Genomic DNA, 18,563 nt, shown 5'->3' with positions numbered 1-18,563 from the left:
GAAAATTAATATTACCCCTCCCTAAGATCCAACTTAATAACACACACATATTTAAAACATATTTCTGAAAACAAAGAAACCTGCATTTGGAAAAACTAAAAAAAAGCAAAAAAAAAAATTTCATATATCATCCCACCTAAATCTACTAATTTTTAACTTATCACTGATATGAAGAAGCCAAAAGAAAAGCTAAAATAAGATTCCATAATCATTTACCATTTCATCCTAATCCACTTATTCGAAACGTATCCTCTACCTTTATTAATTGCTGGTAAACCTATGAAGCTTAAATAGTGTCGTGATGACTTAGAACATTGGTCAATAAATGTGCATAAATAATATTAACTTATAAGTGTTATCATTGTTATCAGTGAGCAATGACTAATGATAATTTTATTCTATAGCTTTTATTAGTTTTTTTCTTTCACACTATTTTATTCATTGATTATTATCATCACATATTTACTTATTAAGTGAATTTGATTTAGATTATACGTCTAACAAAAATATAAAATAAAATAATTTTCTTATCGGTATGACTTATAGCGAGTGGATACAGGAGTATCTAGCTCTAATATTATACCACATATATTGGTATTACAGTGATGTACTGATGTGTCATTATTATTATTTGATAAAATAATAAAAGATACCGCGTTTTTGGATACAAGTGTTGAAGTGCAAGCTAAAGTTTTGAGATCGTTACTAAACGATGCTTATTATAATCATAAACCAATATGTTTCTGAATAAACTCGAATTGACTTTTTTAAATATTTCGAATCTAAAAATAAATACACTATTTTATGTTTTATTATTATAAGTGTTCAAAGATTATTTATTATACTATGTAGCTATTATTTCTGAAGTTTCACACTATAAGATACCTACAGCAGTAAAAGCGATTATTTTCAAAAATAACAAATATTAAAATAGACTACATTATATTTTATATATATATATTTTTTTTGTCGATTAAGGCTTCAACTACTAAGGTCATTAGCCTGGTACTGTGGGGGGGGGGGCACGGTTGGTTGGAACAAGTTTGTATAGGTGGCAACGATATGTTGCCATAAACCCCGGATGGTCACCCATCCGAGTGCTAGCAACGACGGCCGGTACGTACGCTCAGAGCGTTGCCGCAGATTGAGCGTACAACAGCGCCTCACCAAGCCACATTTTATACTTTATAACGTCAATAGGTATAGTTGCCAATATAAATATTTTAATAAAATGAGAATTTCATTTTGAGTTTTATAATATTATAAATATTTGTACAAGGATGATAATTGTAAAATCAACATTCTAACTATTAACTAATAATACTTGTTAACTACAATATATCAAAAATCTTGACCAATAATTATATTGTTTTATGAACATTGAACATTTGAATTATATTGAGTCTTACAGTTTATGAGTGTAATATTTTTAGATTTATTTTCATTTAATCAACACTTTTGAGTATTTTAACGATTATTACATTTGTGAGATCCGCTTTATTTAATAATTATTTTATATCACCTAATTAAAAAATCAATAGTTTTATTTCTCTTAATTTTTAATTTTTTTTTAAATAAAGGTTACGTTCTCATTAGGTATCTGCAAAAATCTAAATAGGAAAGTTTTCAGACCTCGAGAGAGAAATTAAAATAAAAAAAAATCATAATATAGATAACATATTTTTACAAATTATATTTTCGACTGAGCGAAGCGCAAAATTTAAATATTAGTTTTATACTGAGATGTTTTTTAAATTAATTTTTGTTGTCTCTGTTATCACCTTATGGAGCAGTAAAAATGTTTAAATCTTCTGCTTTGAGAATTGCATCTAAAAATTGGATTTAGGTTTCGATAAGTAAGATACTAGTCCCTTCACCCCCCACTTTTTGTTGATCGCCACCGAACCCACAATTATACAGCATATATTCTTCCGAGGTTTTTAAAATATATTCAATATTTAAAGAAAATATGAATTTCCATTATAAACTACTATACTTGTATTATGTATTGCCTTCCATAGGTGATATAGGTAGTTGAGGTAACTATAAGTCTATAAACATAGTGTATCATTAGTTTGAATTGAAAATACAATTAATTGATATTAATCATCAACCGAGAACACCGGCATAGAATGTTTATTTTAATTTTATTAGTTTAATCATTGAGTAGATATAGTGTTTATACATTGAAAAAATATCTATCTTCACTTCGCGGTTATTATGATATGCATTATATTATAAATATGTTGTCAAATACCTGCAAAGATGTATCATTTTTCATTTTTTTTTTTTTATTCACTGGACGCGAAGATAAAAGATTATATTCAGGATAGTTTAAATTCTTTTATGTTATAACATCTTAGAATTACATTTTTCAATCTGAAAATCATATCAACGAATTCACTTCATGCAGGAAAAAATCATTATTTTTCAAATAAGTAAGACTTATTACACAGCTATGATGTCGTTTGTCCGAACCTACTTATACTGATTTAAGCTTGCCTGATTTTTTCAATTTTATTTTACCATACCGAATTGGCTAATTAACTATTGAGGCTGAAGGGTAATGAAATAATAACTTATAACTAATATAATAGTATTTATTAATATTACACATTGCTTAATAATACATAATGTACATTTATTCAGTATTAAACAAACGTATAACTCCATAGAGTTAATAGATTTTTAAATATTGTATTTGTTTGGAGTAGTACAGATACATTTAATTACCTACCGGATCTAAGAGAGCCATGTTAATATGTTATATTATTTTTTGTTGCATAATAATTATGTATACATATACCAGAAGGGTTTATTCATCTGAATATTGTAATTTATCGTGCATAACTACTCTGCTATTACTGTTTATTGGCACAGAAGTATATAGGTAACTACAAAAAGTGTTATGGTCTATAACTGCAGTACAATATTATTGAGTATAGTGTCTCAATTTTATTATTATTATAATTATGTTTAATATCTCTTAAAAGTTACAAGTACCTACTTATTTAAGCGAAATATTTAGCTATAATTATAATATAATTGCAATACGGCAATTTATGACGTATGAGTGTATGATTGAGTATTTATTATTCAACTATTGAGTTGTACATTCTCAATAACGGCACATTGCACAATGTGATTTTCCAAATCAAATATTTAAGTTCAACTAAAACTACATAATACCATTTATTATTTTATTGAAAAAATCGAATCACAATAAATTTAGGGCTACATTTAAAAAGACGATTTAATGTTTATTATGGACATATTATACGTGAAAAACAATATATTTATAATTTGGAGGTTATAGGCGCAAAATCACATTTATGCGTTATTACTTATTACAACAAAATAGTGTAGAATAATAAATACTCAAACATACAATATAATGCGTCGTAAATTGCCATTACTACATCAATAATATTATTTTGTTTTTCATAAATGAAATTATAATTGTACATTTATATCCGATGTCCACAGTAAACATGAAGTAGTATTTTTTAAATGCTTTTCTGCTAGGTTAGGTTCTGACAATATTATATTAATTATTGTACCTACGTTATATTTCATTATCAAATTGAATACTAATGTTTATTATTATTATTATTTATGGGGAACATAGGTATAAATAGTTTACTGGTTATTTAATATCATCGTAACTATTGCATATATCTACCTACTTAACACATTAGGTTAGATTACCGTAACCTAACCACTTATATATATTATAATGACTTTAACTTATACCATTCACATGTGTTTATAATAACAACTGATAGGTATTTAAAATGTTAAGATTTTAAATAAAATAAACTTTTAATTCCCAACTGGCAGACCAAAATTCCGATATCGTCGGATATAATAGCTACCTACAGATATTTCTTCCTAAATTATATTAAGAAAATAATGCAAAAAATGAAAAGCTAAACATAAATTTCAAAGGTGCAGAAATAAGTACAATTTGTACCAATATTAATATGTATTTCTAAGTGTTGAAAATCGTCAATAATCCATTATATATTATAATACAAATAAAAATCCGGCTTGAAGCTAATTTTCTAATAATAATTTTTTGTAAAAATAACTCTCACTAAGCCTATATCTTAGGAAATTTCTTACTAACAAGGATCAATATAATTTGCAATATAACAGGCTGTATAGGTAACACAAAAACTGACGATCACAGAAAAGATCACCCAGGTTAAATATTTGGCATTTTGGTGCTTTTGTACGATTATTTTTTTCTTATCTCGTTTTAGCATTTATGTCTTCTACTGGTAAAACCATCATTCACAAATATAATTATTTTATCTCATTAAATTTCACACAATATCTTATGAGCAATTATTACAGTTGCGATTTCATCTAAACGAAACATCGTATACCTAAATAGTAGAGTTGGTTTATAGATATCTACCAGCCATCATTACACCAAAACCATGAAATTATTTGTAGACAAGCATGTACCTAATTTATTGCTAAATAGCCGTTATATTATTATAATAGTACTATTATTATACCTACTTGTTCTTATATACACTGGGATTTCCCACATTCACCATCCGGTTTCCGTAGTGTAGTGGTTATCACGTGTGCTTCACACGCACAAGGTCCCCGGTTCGATCCCGGGCGGAAACATTTTTTTTGCATATTTTTTTAAAACATTGTTCGGGTTGTTTTTTTTATAGTTTTTATTATTTTATTATAATGCCATTCTCGTCATTCGTGTAATAAATGTTTTGTTGTTCAGATGATGTTTAAAAAAAAATTGAAAACTGAATTCTCAATGCAATAATGTAAATTAACTTATTTGTTATAGTATAATATTATAATATGTACAACTATATTTGGGTAATCAACAATTTTGTTGACACTTTAATACATCATTATAATAATTTATAATATTATGTTAAACATAGTTTAGTGTTTAGCAGATCAAATTTTAATGATTTATTACAGGTACGTTTTAATGTGTATAGTATAATTAAGTAAGTATAGGCACATGCACCTATTTATATTGATGAATGATGATTGATGAATCGTCTACTATCCAATGATTTTAAAAAACAGTAAATGAATGATGACTAAACTTAAAAGTGTATTAAAGGCGTAAAAACTGAAAAATATTTTTTTTTAGACCAGAATGATAAAACATCCCTCGAATTTGCACACTTTTAGGATGTCAATGAAAATGTTTCACGGTGAAAAGGTTCGGACTTTTTCCCGTCAACTCTACGAGAGCTAATAATATTTAAAGAGCACATTCTGCTTTATACGGTTTTTGTTAAAAATAGTGTAGAAAATTACTAAAAAGAACCTTGCCCACGTGTAAAAAGTTTCATACAACGATGAAGTCGGAACATTTATAACGGCCATGTGAATAACGGGAGAGTGAGAACTTTACGAGTTCTTATCCATCTTTTAAACCTAATTTATTATAATAATAATGTTGAGTTTTTTTTTTTTTAATAATTTGCTGTCAAAATAATATTTATTTTAAAACTATTTTTTTGTTCTTGAGTAATTTTTTTCAATTTAAAAGTGTCTAGAGATTTTTATTATCATTATTATTACTTTATTTTTTGCGCAATCATTAAAGTTCCACCCTTTACTCATCCATTTGGAAAAAAAGTTTTGCTTTTGATTTTCAGGAGCTAATTGCTATTTTTTCTTCTCCCAGTACAATTCGGACGGTATTAATTTTCTGAATAATTTGGTATTGTTGGCTCATGAACTGCTGTGTTGATTCCTATTGCGACATTTATTATTTATTATTATTATAACGTTTTTGTATATTGTTCCTTTTTAGTACGTAGAACATGGCTGCAACATTTACGTAAACTCGGCTGGCATCGCGTTAGTACAAAAACGAAATAACGCGATGAAAATAAAATTCATAATATTATTGAGCAACCCGGAAGACCATTAGATGATATTAAAATGTAAAAACTAAAAGAAAGTCACAATTCCAGTGAATTTCGCTGAAAAAAAAACATGGTTATTATACGGTCTATAGGTACTGCATACTATGTACCATGGAAAAATATTTTATTGTTTTGTTAATATTATTGTTTTTTTACATCAGCCGTACATTGTATGATTGATTGAGTTTTGAGGAGTCGAGAAGGAAAAGTTAAGACTACGTCAAATGTGTCTATAGTATTATGTGTATTGTTCATATTTTATGCGTATAAGCTGCACCTACCTACCTGCTATGGAGAATTTCTGTGTTCTTGATATTACAAAACATTTTTGACACGATAATTACATTTTATCGTGTACATTCAATAACATTAAGTACTACTAGATGACGTGCAGGCGTAACACCTAAATAATATCGGAAACTGTGTACTGTGTATCGGGGGTGTTTTTTTTTTCATTTTAATTGACGTGGTGTCGGCACTGATTAAAAATCTATATTTTACAAGTAAACATATCTTGCTCACACTGATCACACAATCATATTGCCCTGGATTTGAGCACAGATATTCAATTTTTAGAAAGCTTTCAAAAGCTGTTTTAGATTTTCTATACCGAAAATAATGAAAAACTACTTATGTACATACGTATAGGTACATTATTATAAATAAAATATAAATCAAAACGAGCCCAAAAAGACAGATAGTAATTTAGCTCAAAATTAAACTATATTTTAAGTTTGTGCGTGTGTACACCGTGTTATTTATTTAAGTAGATAATTAATAACTTATTTACATGTTTTATATCATACCGCGTGTCATCATATTATTTCACGTACCTAATATATTGTACGAATAAGTTTCGTTTTTAATTCTTTAACTTGTACATCATGCAGACATCTGTATCATGCTATTAACGATATGGTTTAATCCGAAAAGCGTAAATTGTGTGTTAATTTAATGAGGTCTGTTATTGTTGTAATTACTATATTTTGTGTAAAAACATCTGAAAGTATTTCACGGGACGGTGCTTTATATAATAACATTATATTAATTTGGTTTAATTTGATGCGAAAAACAGATAGCACTGTAAATGTATGCAAATCTTTGTAGTTAATTACATTTCAGGAGGACGCAAAAAAAAAAAATGGAGAAAATTGTAATTATTTTAAATATATAAGAAAAAGAAGAGACCGTTTCTTCGTGTCATAATAAATTAGAACGTAAAAAATGAATTGGATTGAGACCGTCAAAAAAAGGTTTCTTTACGTTTACAAATTTGTGTCTGGCATTTGCAGCTTTCCCAGGGGGCTATAGGTATAAAACACGCGCGGTGTTTACGAACGCTTTTAAGCAGTTCGAACAAATACGTAAATATATTATATACACGAAACTACTATGCGAAATTACAAACGATCTGTTTTTTTTTTTTTTTTTTATTTGATAAATAGAAAGTCGTGTATCATGTATTATATATAGGTACGTCTTCCTATTTTTGCTCTCAAGCCGCTGATTCGGAGATTTATTTCGAACGCGACTCAAACTATCTACCCCCACTCTTTTTTTTTTTTAGTTTGTTCTCCTCATCCCATCACTGTAGACTCCCCGATACGTATGGTTAACAATACTTACGTTCGTGCGATACTCAATTCAACAAAATACGTATATAGAGGGAGGCATGTATAACGTATGTTGTATGTAGACACAACTTGAGTATATATAAGCATTAAGCACACACACACACACACACACCCACACACACCCACACCCACACACACACACACACACACACACACACACACACACGCAATTGTAAATTGACGTATAAATAAGGTAGGATACACTTACGTTGTGATACCAAGTGAGCTTCGTCGAAGGCGGGTTTGCTTTCACGTGACAATCGAAGTACACGTCGTCTCCCTCTTTGATGCCGTTCGGGTCGATCGAGTTTCCAAGCCGGAGCGAAACGATCGGAGCGACTGAAACACACAACACGTCACGTGCATAAGTATCATGATAATAAGACACACACGGTTGTCCAGATTTTAAATTACATACGAATCAATCAAACTATGATATTTGAAATTCTCAGGTATTTTTAAAGACCGTGTTTTTCCTTAAAATAAGAGCCACACTTTTAGAGTGAGTTAAGGTATAAAGGTGGGTGTTTTTTTTTTTTTTAATATTGATTTATTTAATGCTATGTATAATATTATAACTTTTTAAATAGTAAAGTCAAATAATTTAAGTGATATATTAATCTACTTACATTTATATTATTGTTTAATATTAATATTTGCTTATAAAAAGGAAATAATGAAGAGGGGGGGGGAGTTTCAATGAGAGCGATCGCATACAAAACCACCACTCCCCGTTTTTTTAAATCATCAGTTAATATATTTTATTTTTATTTTTTATTGTCTCCTTTATCTCCCGATAATATTACCTATATAATGTGCCCTACCAAAAATTTTACGATGTCAAAATGATAAATATCACCAATAAAAACCAAGAAATAATAAATTAATTTCCAACGTTGATGGCACGCGCAGTAAAAATATAATAAAGTATTATCTAAGGAAAATTGTTATCATTTATAATCAGAAACGGAGAGGAAAAATAATTATTTTGCATATCATAATAGATATAATATTTGATCGTCACGAGTTGAGTGTATGCCATAAAAGCATAATTATAACATACAGTCTGATAGTATTCCAACCACTTAACTATCTAATGCATTAAAATGTGACTTTACCTGATTGGCAGGTACAACATTAAATTCATTTTATTAGAAATACTTGTTTTGTGGATATTTCCACTCAATGATACGCTGTAAATAAGAAAACCACATAGACGAGCGACAACAGTAGTTGAAGGTCAACGTGATATAATTGTTTTATAATATCTGCTATGTGATTTGATTGCTTAATATATTACACTAGACGTGCCTTAATAAAGAAACATAATTTAATGATATTTTATGAATATGCGCAAGAAGAGTAAGACTCAGATATATACTAAGTATGTATTATATTTTTATAACCTAAAAGTTAAACCTAATATTTTAATAGGACCGGCCGTGTAGTTTTATATACTTAGAAGTCCATAACTGAAGAAAAATGTTTTGCACTTTTCGTAGTACGTAAACTTTTAAATTGTATTAAATAATAATTTATTACGAATAGAAAAACGAGTGTATAGTATATTATTTATTATGAAAATGTAAACGAAGGGTATAATTTTTATATATTATACCGTCCTCTCGCTCATTAAGTATAGTTTTCAAATAAATGGAGTAGTATAAACTTAGTATACTATAATAGTATATACTTTCGACACCAAAGTTTCGATGTGTTATTTATACCTACGCTGCACATAAAAATAAAAATTGATGATATTAGTTATAAACATACGTCATTATATTACACATACTTAGTATAATAATATATTGATCGCTGAATGAATTTAAAATAGCATCGATGGAAGAGGGGTGGTACATTTACGAACAGACACAAATGTCAGAATTTGTTCGGAGTCTAAATAAATGTACCATTACTGATGGAGGAGTAAAAACTTTCCAAACGAATAACTAGATCGTAATAATATTCAATTAACATACCGCTATGCTAACATTAGTATTGTTAAAATTAAAAGACGCAACGAAATCGTCCTGCAATAATTGAATTCATTTTAAAATTATTATTTTAGGTGCTTTTATAATTTCTATTGTTTGTTTACCACGGGGGCAAACTTTATATAATAATATTATTTATAATTATGTAATTCTGTAGGTATATAATTTGATTCAAATGAATAATGCTTACACCGCGATGTCGTATATTTTATTGTTACAATATTTAATTAAACGTTTTATAAGTATACCCAGTTATCTTAGTCTTCCTAGCATCGTCCCTCTTTTTTGGAATCTGAGGGTATCGTGAAATATCTAGTCACCAACCTATGTTGTTTTTATATTGGTTTAAACGATTTAAAAACTCGGTATTCACATTTTAACAGTATAATATTATAAACAGTTAAACACATCTTAGACCAAACGCAGTAATTTATTGTTTATATAACTCATTCAAAATTTCATTTAGTTTTTCAGAAATCCGAAGAACAACATCGTGTAATTATGTAATCTTGTTTTACGAATATCATAGATTTGAAACACGCTCATCGCAACAATCGTCATGGCCCCATATATAGGAGATAGTTTATGCAATTAATGAACATTGTGGTATTGCGGTTATACCTATGCCTGCAGTAAGAAAACATACTCTTTAAGAGAGCGCATATTACTATATTGTCATAGATATGGAATTAAAATGCAATTTTGTTACAAACATCAATTTTTAAATGTCATACGTTCGATACACGACCACAGTTTTGAAATAAAACTCGTAGCCAGTGCATAATTTATGGCCGTCAACAAATTCACGGTGTGCACCACAATTCATAATATACCCGTAATACGTGTATTGAAGGCTCGAGCGGCGGTAATGTGCGAGACGAAAATCTCGTCATTAAAAAAGTATCGACGGCGTGTCTATATATAAGTCCTGCGCATAATATATAAGCACAACCGTCTATATATCTGCGTGTATATGCAAACGAGTGCTCGCAAACAGCGTGTGTTATATTTTACGCCTGTGCGGAGAATCTTCGGCAAAAGGATTGATGAACGTTTTTATCGCGTTATTTGTCTGTGTGAGCTTAAAGTTTCTTATTTTTCCCCTTCGCGCGTAATATCTCCATCGTGTCTCCCCGAGTTGTTTATCACCACCCTCCGAATAAACGACGGCCACGCGTGCGTCTTATTTTCGGTAAGCTCAATATCGTAATGACTATTATATAGGTACAATGATATCACGGCAAACACCGCACCCCGGTGAACGATGATGTTCGATCGGCGTTTGCGTAGAATTTGACGATGCAGTGGTTGTGTCTCACACGACCGATCGTCTGAAGTGCAACATAAGAATATAATATACCTGCCTATAGGTGCCTGTTATATCCATAATATTTTTATCGTAACGCTGTAAAATGCACAGCGGTGTATCGTGATTAGTAAAAGTAGTAACTGCTCGAGGCAGAATAATGTTTACCAATCCAAGAGATTTTATATTAAAATAGTATGTATATTATCGCATGGATACGTATTGATTCACGATAAATTCCTATTCTGTTTTATACCTATATACTACGTACGCAAATGCACATAATGATGACCGCAGTTGAATGATATGTGAGTAATGATATATGATATACGGTTAATGAAATTAAACTATCGTAATTAAAAAAGCATTTACTACCTACTAACTGTAATCGAAGACTACTGAAATGCTCGCAAAGATTTTCCCGAGCTTCGATACGATCGCCTACCACCACAAACTTAAACAAAATTATTTCCACCAAATCTTATAATTGCATGTCTTTGCGGATACTTTAATAATTCAAAATTATGTTTGAAAATAATTAAGACGCAGGAAGTGCTTTGTGAGCCACGGAGTAGGTGTCTATAGTTTTAATTTTAATATGAAACAGTAATGATAATTTAGTTGATAATCGACAGAAAATGATCGCAAACCGTGTTCAAGGATTATTCATAAAACAGATTGTTTATTTTTAAAACTTTATAGCACTACATTATACACCTATACGATAATCGTTCGATCATAATATTATACATATAGGTCGCATAAAATACGTAATACCTCGTACTTACTTAAAATACGTATAGGCATTGCTATTTTCTGCTGCGGAGTATTAACCTGCAAAGTTTAGCGCCGGATCGACTCGGAGAGGGCATGAATATATATGGAACATAAAGGTCGTCGATACTACAACACTACAACAACTTACTTTATTATACAGTATACTGTTCCATGCACATTATAATATAAGCACTGATCGCGTTATTCCATCAATCTCCCGGGTGCAGTGTATATTGTGTATAATATCGTACATTATATAAATTGTGTGCGCGTTTTTCACGAAGCGCTTTACGATATGGGTAATAATAATAATATATTACTACCGTCGGCAGATGTGACAGTTTTGAGTGAAAACGTCGAACGCATTATTATTATATAGGCACATATCATAGGTAGGTGTATGAGTGTAAATTTTGCTTTGAGCAAAATGGAGAAAAAAAATTGAGAACAGACGAGAGAAAAAACTTCATCGACATCATAATGCTTCGCGCTCGGGTGTACGCGACGCACTTATAACCCGTTCGACGTGATAGGTGCCCGTGTGCATAAATAATATTACATATATACATACACAATATATACATATACATTTACACTCGGAAGAAGTACGCGTGATGTACATAATATAATATGCAGTATGCACATACTTGACGACCGACTCACAACACCGGTGAGTGAATATTATTATTATTATTATTATTATTAAAAATAATTTTTCACGGAGGATCGAGCGAACATCGCGCACGACAGGAAAACGTCTCGAACGAGACATATTAATATACTATAGTCATTGATTTTTTTTAAACCGATTGTGGCTATATAACACTCGAACAGGATGTGGTCGCAGTATATATAGGTATCAATAATAAAACATCCTTAAACAGAATATCATGCCACGTCTTATTATCAACTACCGACGGGCGACGTTTACAAGCAAAGCAGAACGCTCAATACGAATTTCCATTATCCTGCTGCTTACCAGTTACCGCTGAGGAGTGTATATGAACCAACAACGACAGCAGTCAACGTCGTTTTTTTCCATGTTAATGCGTATTAGGTTTTCAAATTAATTATCTTCTAGGCACCATATCTGCAGTCTATGGGTATTTATCTTAGTAAAAACAAAACTCGTAGGTGTACCTACACATTTGATTTATAGTATTACATATCGTTTAATAATAATTATATTATCGCGGTGCATGTTTGAAAATTATTATTTATGATTTTTAAATTTTAGAATAACGATATTATTGTACGGTATTATTTTTAAAAATGAAACATAACCCAGGCTCGTGTTAAGAAAATCAATTAAACAAGCTACCCCTGATACACGAGAGATGGAAAATTGAAAACAAAGATGCTCTCGTACACTACGGTTGAAGTAATAAGTGCTTATTACACACACTTTAGTAACAACATTATAAATTAATTTTAATTATAAATAAACACTTTTTTAATTATTCACTAGTTATAAATAACATATATATATATATATATATATAATCTCCTACACCCATTCCAAAAACATCGCATCCAGGCCATCGGTTATAATAATAATGGTTAGTACGTATAAACTATAATGTATGAAATAGGTCGGCAATGCATCGTATAGGTATGGTCTCCGGTTAAATTATCCTAACGCATCGCGCGCGTATTATATTCCAATGATAATATGTGCACGAGTCAAATACCTGGTAATAAAACTTCGCCGTTTCAGTATCGACGAGTTCGATATTGTTATCACACGATGTCTACAAAATGAAAATTATATTTTTATGCACAGATATTTTCACATTATGACGTCCATGATAAACGTAATAACTACCTATATACTCATGCAGTATTATACCGCAACACATCAGACGAACGATTGCGTGTGTGCTAACGACGAGGCGACTGAGTTGAGTTCGGCGTCCCAGTCACAAGCCCGTTTGTGACATAAGTCCATTATTGCATTTTATACATTTGTTTTTATCGCGCTGCAGTGCTGCGGCGATAAACCGGTAAACGGGTACCTAGTGGAAAGCCGAAAATTAACGATAACCACAACGATGTGCACGGAGTGACTCCGAATAATAATAAATATGCGAATAATCGCGTAAAACAGCTTAAGACTGCATAAACAGCGGAAAAAACCATTTTGTTGGTCGGCTTAAAGTTAATTAGCAGCCGGTGCACGGGCGTCTATACAACATGTTTGACGTTTACTTCCACAGCGATAGTATAAATTTCGACTTTCATAATGACAAACCTACCTAGGTACGAAAACCGCAGTCCGATGAGTAAACGACATTATCCATTTTATTTTGATTGAGGCCGTTGGATTTTGCGATTAAAATCTATGAGTCCGGGTGAAGCCGCGACAGTTTTCGTGAGACAATCGGTAGGTTCGAGTGAAAATTAAAATGTTCACGAAAACGAACTTATCGAGAATTCACAAAAAAGTTGGACACTGTCACACCGATTCCGTTAAACTGTGCGAAACTTTCCGAGGAAAATTCTCTGACTAGAGTAGTGGTTTATGTTCCTTTTCGGAAATGTTGGCAAGCACTATAACGTAGAGGTATAATAATATACAAGGACAATGTTACCGAGGCCATTAGTAACGGGATAACGAGATAAACGATAACAGTAGTTGTTGTAAGACGGAAAACATACTTCTGGAAATTTAGTAATACAAATATGCTAAGCTTTTAATTATAGCATACTAAATATCTCTGAGATGCGCATTTATTCTAAAAATGCGTATAATTACATTGCGATCCAGAAGAATACGATTGTAATTTCATATTTTTCATTTCCACGAATATATTTTCCTAATTCGTATAAATTATTATTAAGCAAGGTCGAATTACAACCATTAGAAATATATTTAACTTCAGATATTTTAGTATTTTTTATATTTATATCGGTAAGAATAACCTTAATGGACCATTTTAGATTCTTTGTCAGATTTTTTAGTACTGTATGTTTTTTTATGATTATTGCCTTGGCTGTTATGTAAGCGCTCTAAATAGTGTAAACTGAACAGCATATATATTTATTTTTCCTTTTTGTAGTAAACATAGAAAAATCTACATAGACATTTTTAAGCTCTATTCTACTATTAAGAAAACGTTATGAAGTTTATTATTTGTTGTATTTTTTACTACAAATAAGCCTCGGCAGCAATTTGCTGACAACTGACAATTTTTGTTTTTTACATAATATTAGTTTTCACTATGATAATACTAATATTTTTTTAAGCATATTATTATTTATTATAACAATATAAGTAGAAGGTATCTCAATAGTATTGCATATTTACGTTTATTTTTTTGTTTATAAATTTGTATTTAATTAATTTATATGATATTAATTATAAACTATACTATATAATATATTATTAAGCATAAATCTGAAAACACTAAAAATCATTATTAACACGCAATGGTGGGATTTCATAATGTAATTATTATCGTTTAAATTAGATACAAACAAAACATAATTACTCATAGTGAATATATATATATATTTATACACATATACACATATACATATATTTTTTTTGGTTTGTTAAAATTGTAAATGACAAATTGTTACTAAAAATTGTAAATTTATTTATGTTCGTGATAAATAATCATCATTTAATGTACGTATCACTTTTTATGATCAATTAAATTTAATATAAATTGCGTACTTATAAAACATTTACATAATATTATCATATACTATATAGCCATATATCCATATATGGGTAGTTACTATACGTAATTCATTTTGCTAAACAAACACGACATGTGCACATGTGTACCTTCATATCATGATTAAACGAAATGTTGTATTAATTATGTTCACCACGAGTTAACCCGAATTAGTCAATGTAGATATTTAAAAAATATAAATATATTACCGTTGATAAATAATTTAAAATAAACTGAACGTTTAAATCCAAATATAAAATAACAGCACGTCGCTATATTATGTACCCACCTTCCAAAAGTTTATGTACGCGTTTGAAAGTAAAACAAATCGAAAAACTTTTTAAAGTTATTCACCCCGAAACCATATACACCTATTTTGTATAAGTGTAAAAAAACACGTTAGCTGCAATTATATAATATTCACGGTAGTCGTGCTAAAAATATTTTTCTGTGCGTTGTAAATCGTACTTTTTTAATTTTACTTAAATCATGTTTGGGTAACGATTATTATGGATTTTAAATAATTTTAGATTATATAATTTAATGCCAGTGGTTGTATATTTTTTTGTTTAGTTCAATAATGTGTAACCGTCACAAATTGCTATTTCAGGTGTAGTCGATATCATATTCAGACAATTCTACCTTTTGTTCAGTCAAAGAAAATAACCCTAACACTAGAGTGTCCTGAAATTTGGGGCTATGTCCAAAAATCGGTGCATACCACTTGCGTTCTAGGATTTATTTAATATTTAAGTTTCGTCTGGATCAAAAGGGTAAAAAAAAGTCCAATTATCCTTTTTATAAGCTAGTTACGGAAAAAAATTGATTTTTGGAGAATACACTTCGTTAAAGTGCAAATATACGATTTATCCATCTCCTTGTACACTACTCACTGAATGTCATATTAATAATGTACGAGTATATAAAGAAAATAACAAATGCTGATCATTATGCATTAACTAATTATTGCAATTATTTTTATACCCATTATAGAAGGTAGGTTGGTATTTATAAGATTTGACACAAACTATAAAATATAATGTTTATAGTTTATTAATAGCATATGAGTGACATGTACGGCAACTGACGAATTCATGACTTTAATAAAAATTAAATAGTACTATTGATTTAACACTCTAAAATAGTTCATGATATTGATGTGTGCAATTACGGGTTAACGTATAATAATAATAATTAATACTCGACCTATAGACTATATAGGTTCTTTGTGTTTCATTAATTTTTAAATTAACTTGTTATTTTGTAGAATATCACTAATCAACAATATGGCATGAAAAAATAACATTTATTTTGTAAATTAGTCAATATTTTTTCGCCGGTTCCTTATTTTAATGTTAAAATTGTTAAATCCCTAAATAAGTATTTGAAAAAAATGATAAAATTAAAAATATTTCAAAAAAATATATATCAGTGTATACTTGGAGAAAATTACAATTCGTGTACTGATTCTACTTTGCTTACTTTCTCTATCTCTCCCTCTATCTATCTATATGCATATAATCACCTATAAATATTTCTCTTTCTCTTTCATGGCCGATATAATTTTATATAAATTTAGACCCTCCTTCGAATTCTGGTCACGTTTTAATTTCGTTGTGCAAATACGTATTAACGGGTAATTATTCGTATAATAAACTCCTTTCTATATCCACTCTGACAGAAACGTCGTTTAAACATCAATATAATATATAATAGGTTATTGCGATGGGGTATTTAGAGGGGTATAGTTAGGGTTTCACCCTTCATCCTATTAAAAAAAAAATCACTTCAATACCCTAAATTATCGATTATAACTTAGATATATGAAAGCACGGGGTCTATATGTTATACATTTTTTTTCTGTACCTAATAAATTGTTTTCAAATAGGAACCGTTTAGTATCAATTCGAAGAAATATAATATTTATGAGTACCCAAATAAAAAATGTTTATATAGTATACTCTGTTCTCATTTGTATTAGTCTTTCTGTCTACTCCTCCAAATTCTTTCTGTCTTCTATTTTCATTTTAATATCTACATATTTTTGATCAAAGCCCTTCCGGGTTTGTGATACGAAATTGATTCTTGATTCGTCGTCCTTTTCCTTTTCTCTCTGGTATGATCTCTCCAAAGAACATATTGCATTGCGCTATTATTTCGCTTAAAGTATCACATGAATACCGAATCATTACAATTGTATTTTTTATATACTATATCATTGACCATTGTAAATTGTATTGTTCTAATATTTGTTAAACTAATTTTTGTCTTATGCATATTGTTACACACTATAACACCACATCTAAAAAAGTTTTTTACGAGTGATTTTTTTTTTTTATAATATATGTAATACTACTATAATAGTAATTTATACCAAGTTTCTACAAACTACAAGGTATAAAAAGTGCCAATATAATTCAAAAAATCCATCGATCATAGGACTGTTTGTCTAAATATAAATCGTTTGTCTTGTGGTACTACCGAGTACATTCCCTCTCTGTAATTTCAAGTTATTTTAAAATTATAAAAGAGTTACGTATCAAATTACTGTCAATTATATATATTTTTTTCATTACTTTATCAGATAATTGTGTATGTCATATTACTGTATTAATATTGTGAGCTACAATAAGTATGTATAATATGTATTATACAATTTTCATTAAAGCAGTAATATATTTATGCGATCTTTCTATTATAACTACCGCAGTAAATTTTAGAAAACAAACTATTGAAAGTAAAAAAAAATGCTCCACGTTTGTATTTTTTTATTTATTTTTAGAACAGAAATACAACGATATTAGTAAAAGTTTTAAAATGTTATAATAATGTAGCTATTCAAGATAAATAACATTTTTTAGATTTATTTTGTGACCTCGCCTAAGTTTTCAAATGCACAATTATTTTAGATAAAAAATATTTTTAAAATGTCTCATCGATCAAAAAATCTTATCTAATTTCATGGAATTTTTTTTCCAGCAGCAAGAAAGATAACATGATGTTAATGTTTTTAAAATTACAAATTCTGAACATTTATTACCAATCATCACCACGAAATAACTAATTGATTGAAATTCGTAATTAATTTTGACTCATATCTGACAGTTTGGTAGTTCACAGAACGCTACACGAAGATCAAACCTGATTTGCTGCGATGATAATAATTAATTTACCATAACACTATGACATGTATCACCATTAAATAGCTTACTACTAAGAAACCGGAATAGACGTGT

General features: G+C 29.5%; 1 protein-coding gene and 1 non-coding gene across 2 annotated transcripts in view; one reads left to right on the top strand and one right to left on the bottom strand.

Moving 5' to 3' along the window:
- Positions 1-18,563, bottom strand: part of LOC111043062 (hemicentin-1-like) — a 327,805-nt gene that overhangs the window by 32,250 nt on the left and 276,992 nt on the right. The window contains exon 8 of the mRNA XM_022327891.1: positions 7,773-7,903. Within this exon, the coding sequence (XP_022183583.1) occupies positions 7,773-7,903 (131 nt within the window). The remainder of the gene's footprint in view (positions 1-7,772; positions 7,904-18,563) is intronic.
- Trnav-cac lies at positions 4,572-4,644 on the top strand. Its single transcript has one exon. It is a non-coding gene; the product is annotated as a tRNA-Val (tRNA).

Source organism: Myzus persicae, unplaced genomic scaffold, assembly GCF_001856785.1.
Source record: "Myzus persicae strain clone G006 unplaced genomic scaffold, MPER_G0061.0, whole genome shotgun sequence".
Taxonomy (NCBI): Eukaryota; Metazoa; Arthropoda; class Insecta; order Hemiptera; family Aphididae; genus Myzus; species Myzus persicae.
The sequence above is the reverse complement of the archived record's forward strand: the minus strand, read 5'-3'. Positions and strand labels throughout refer to the sequence as shown.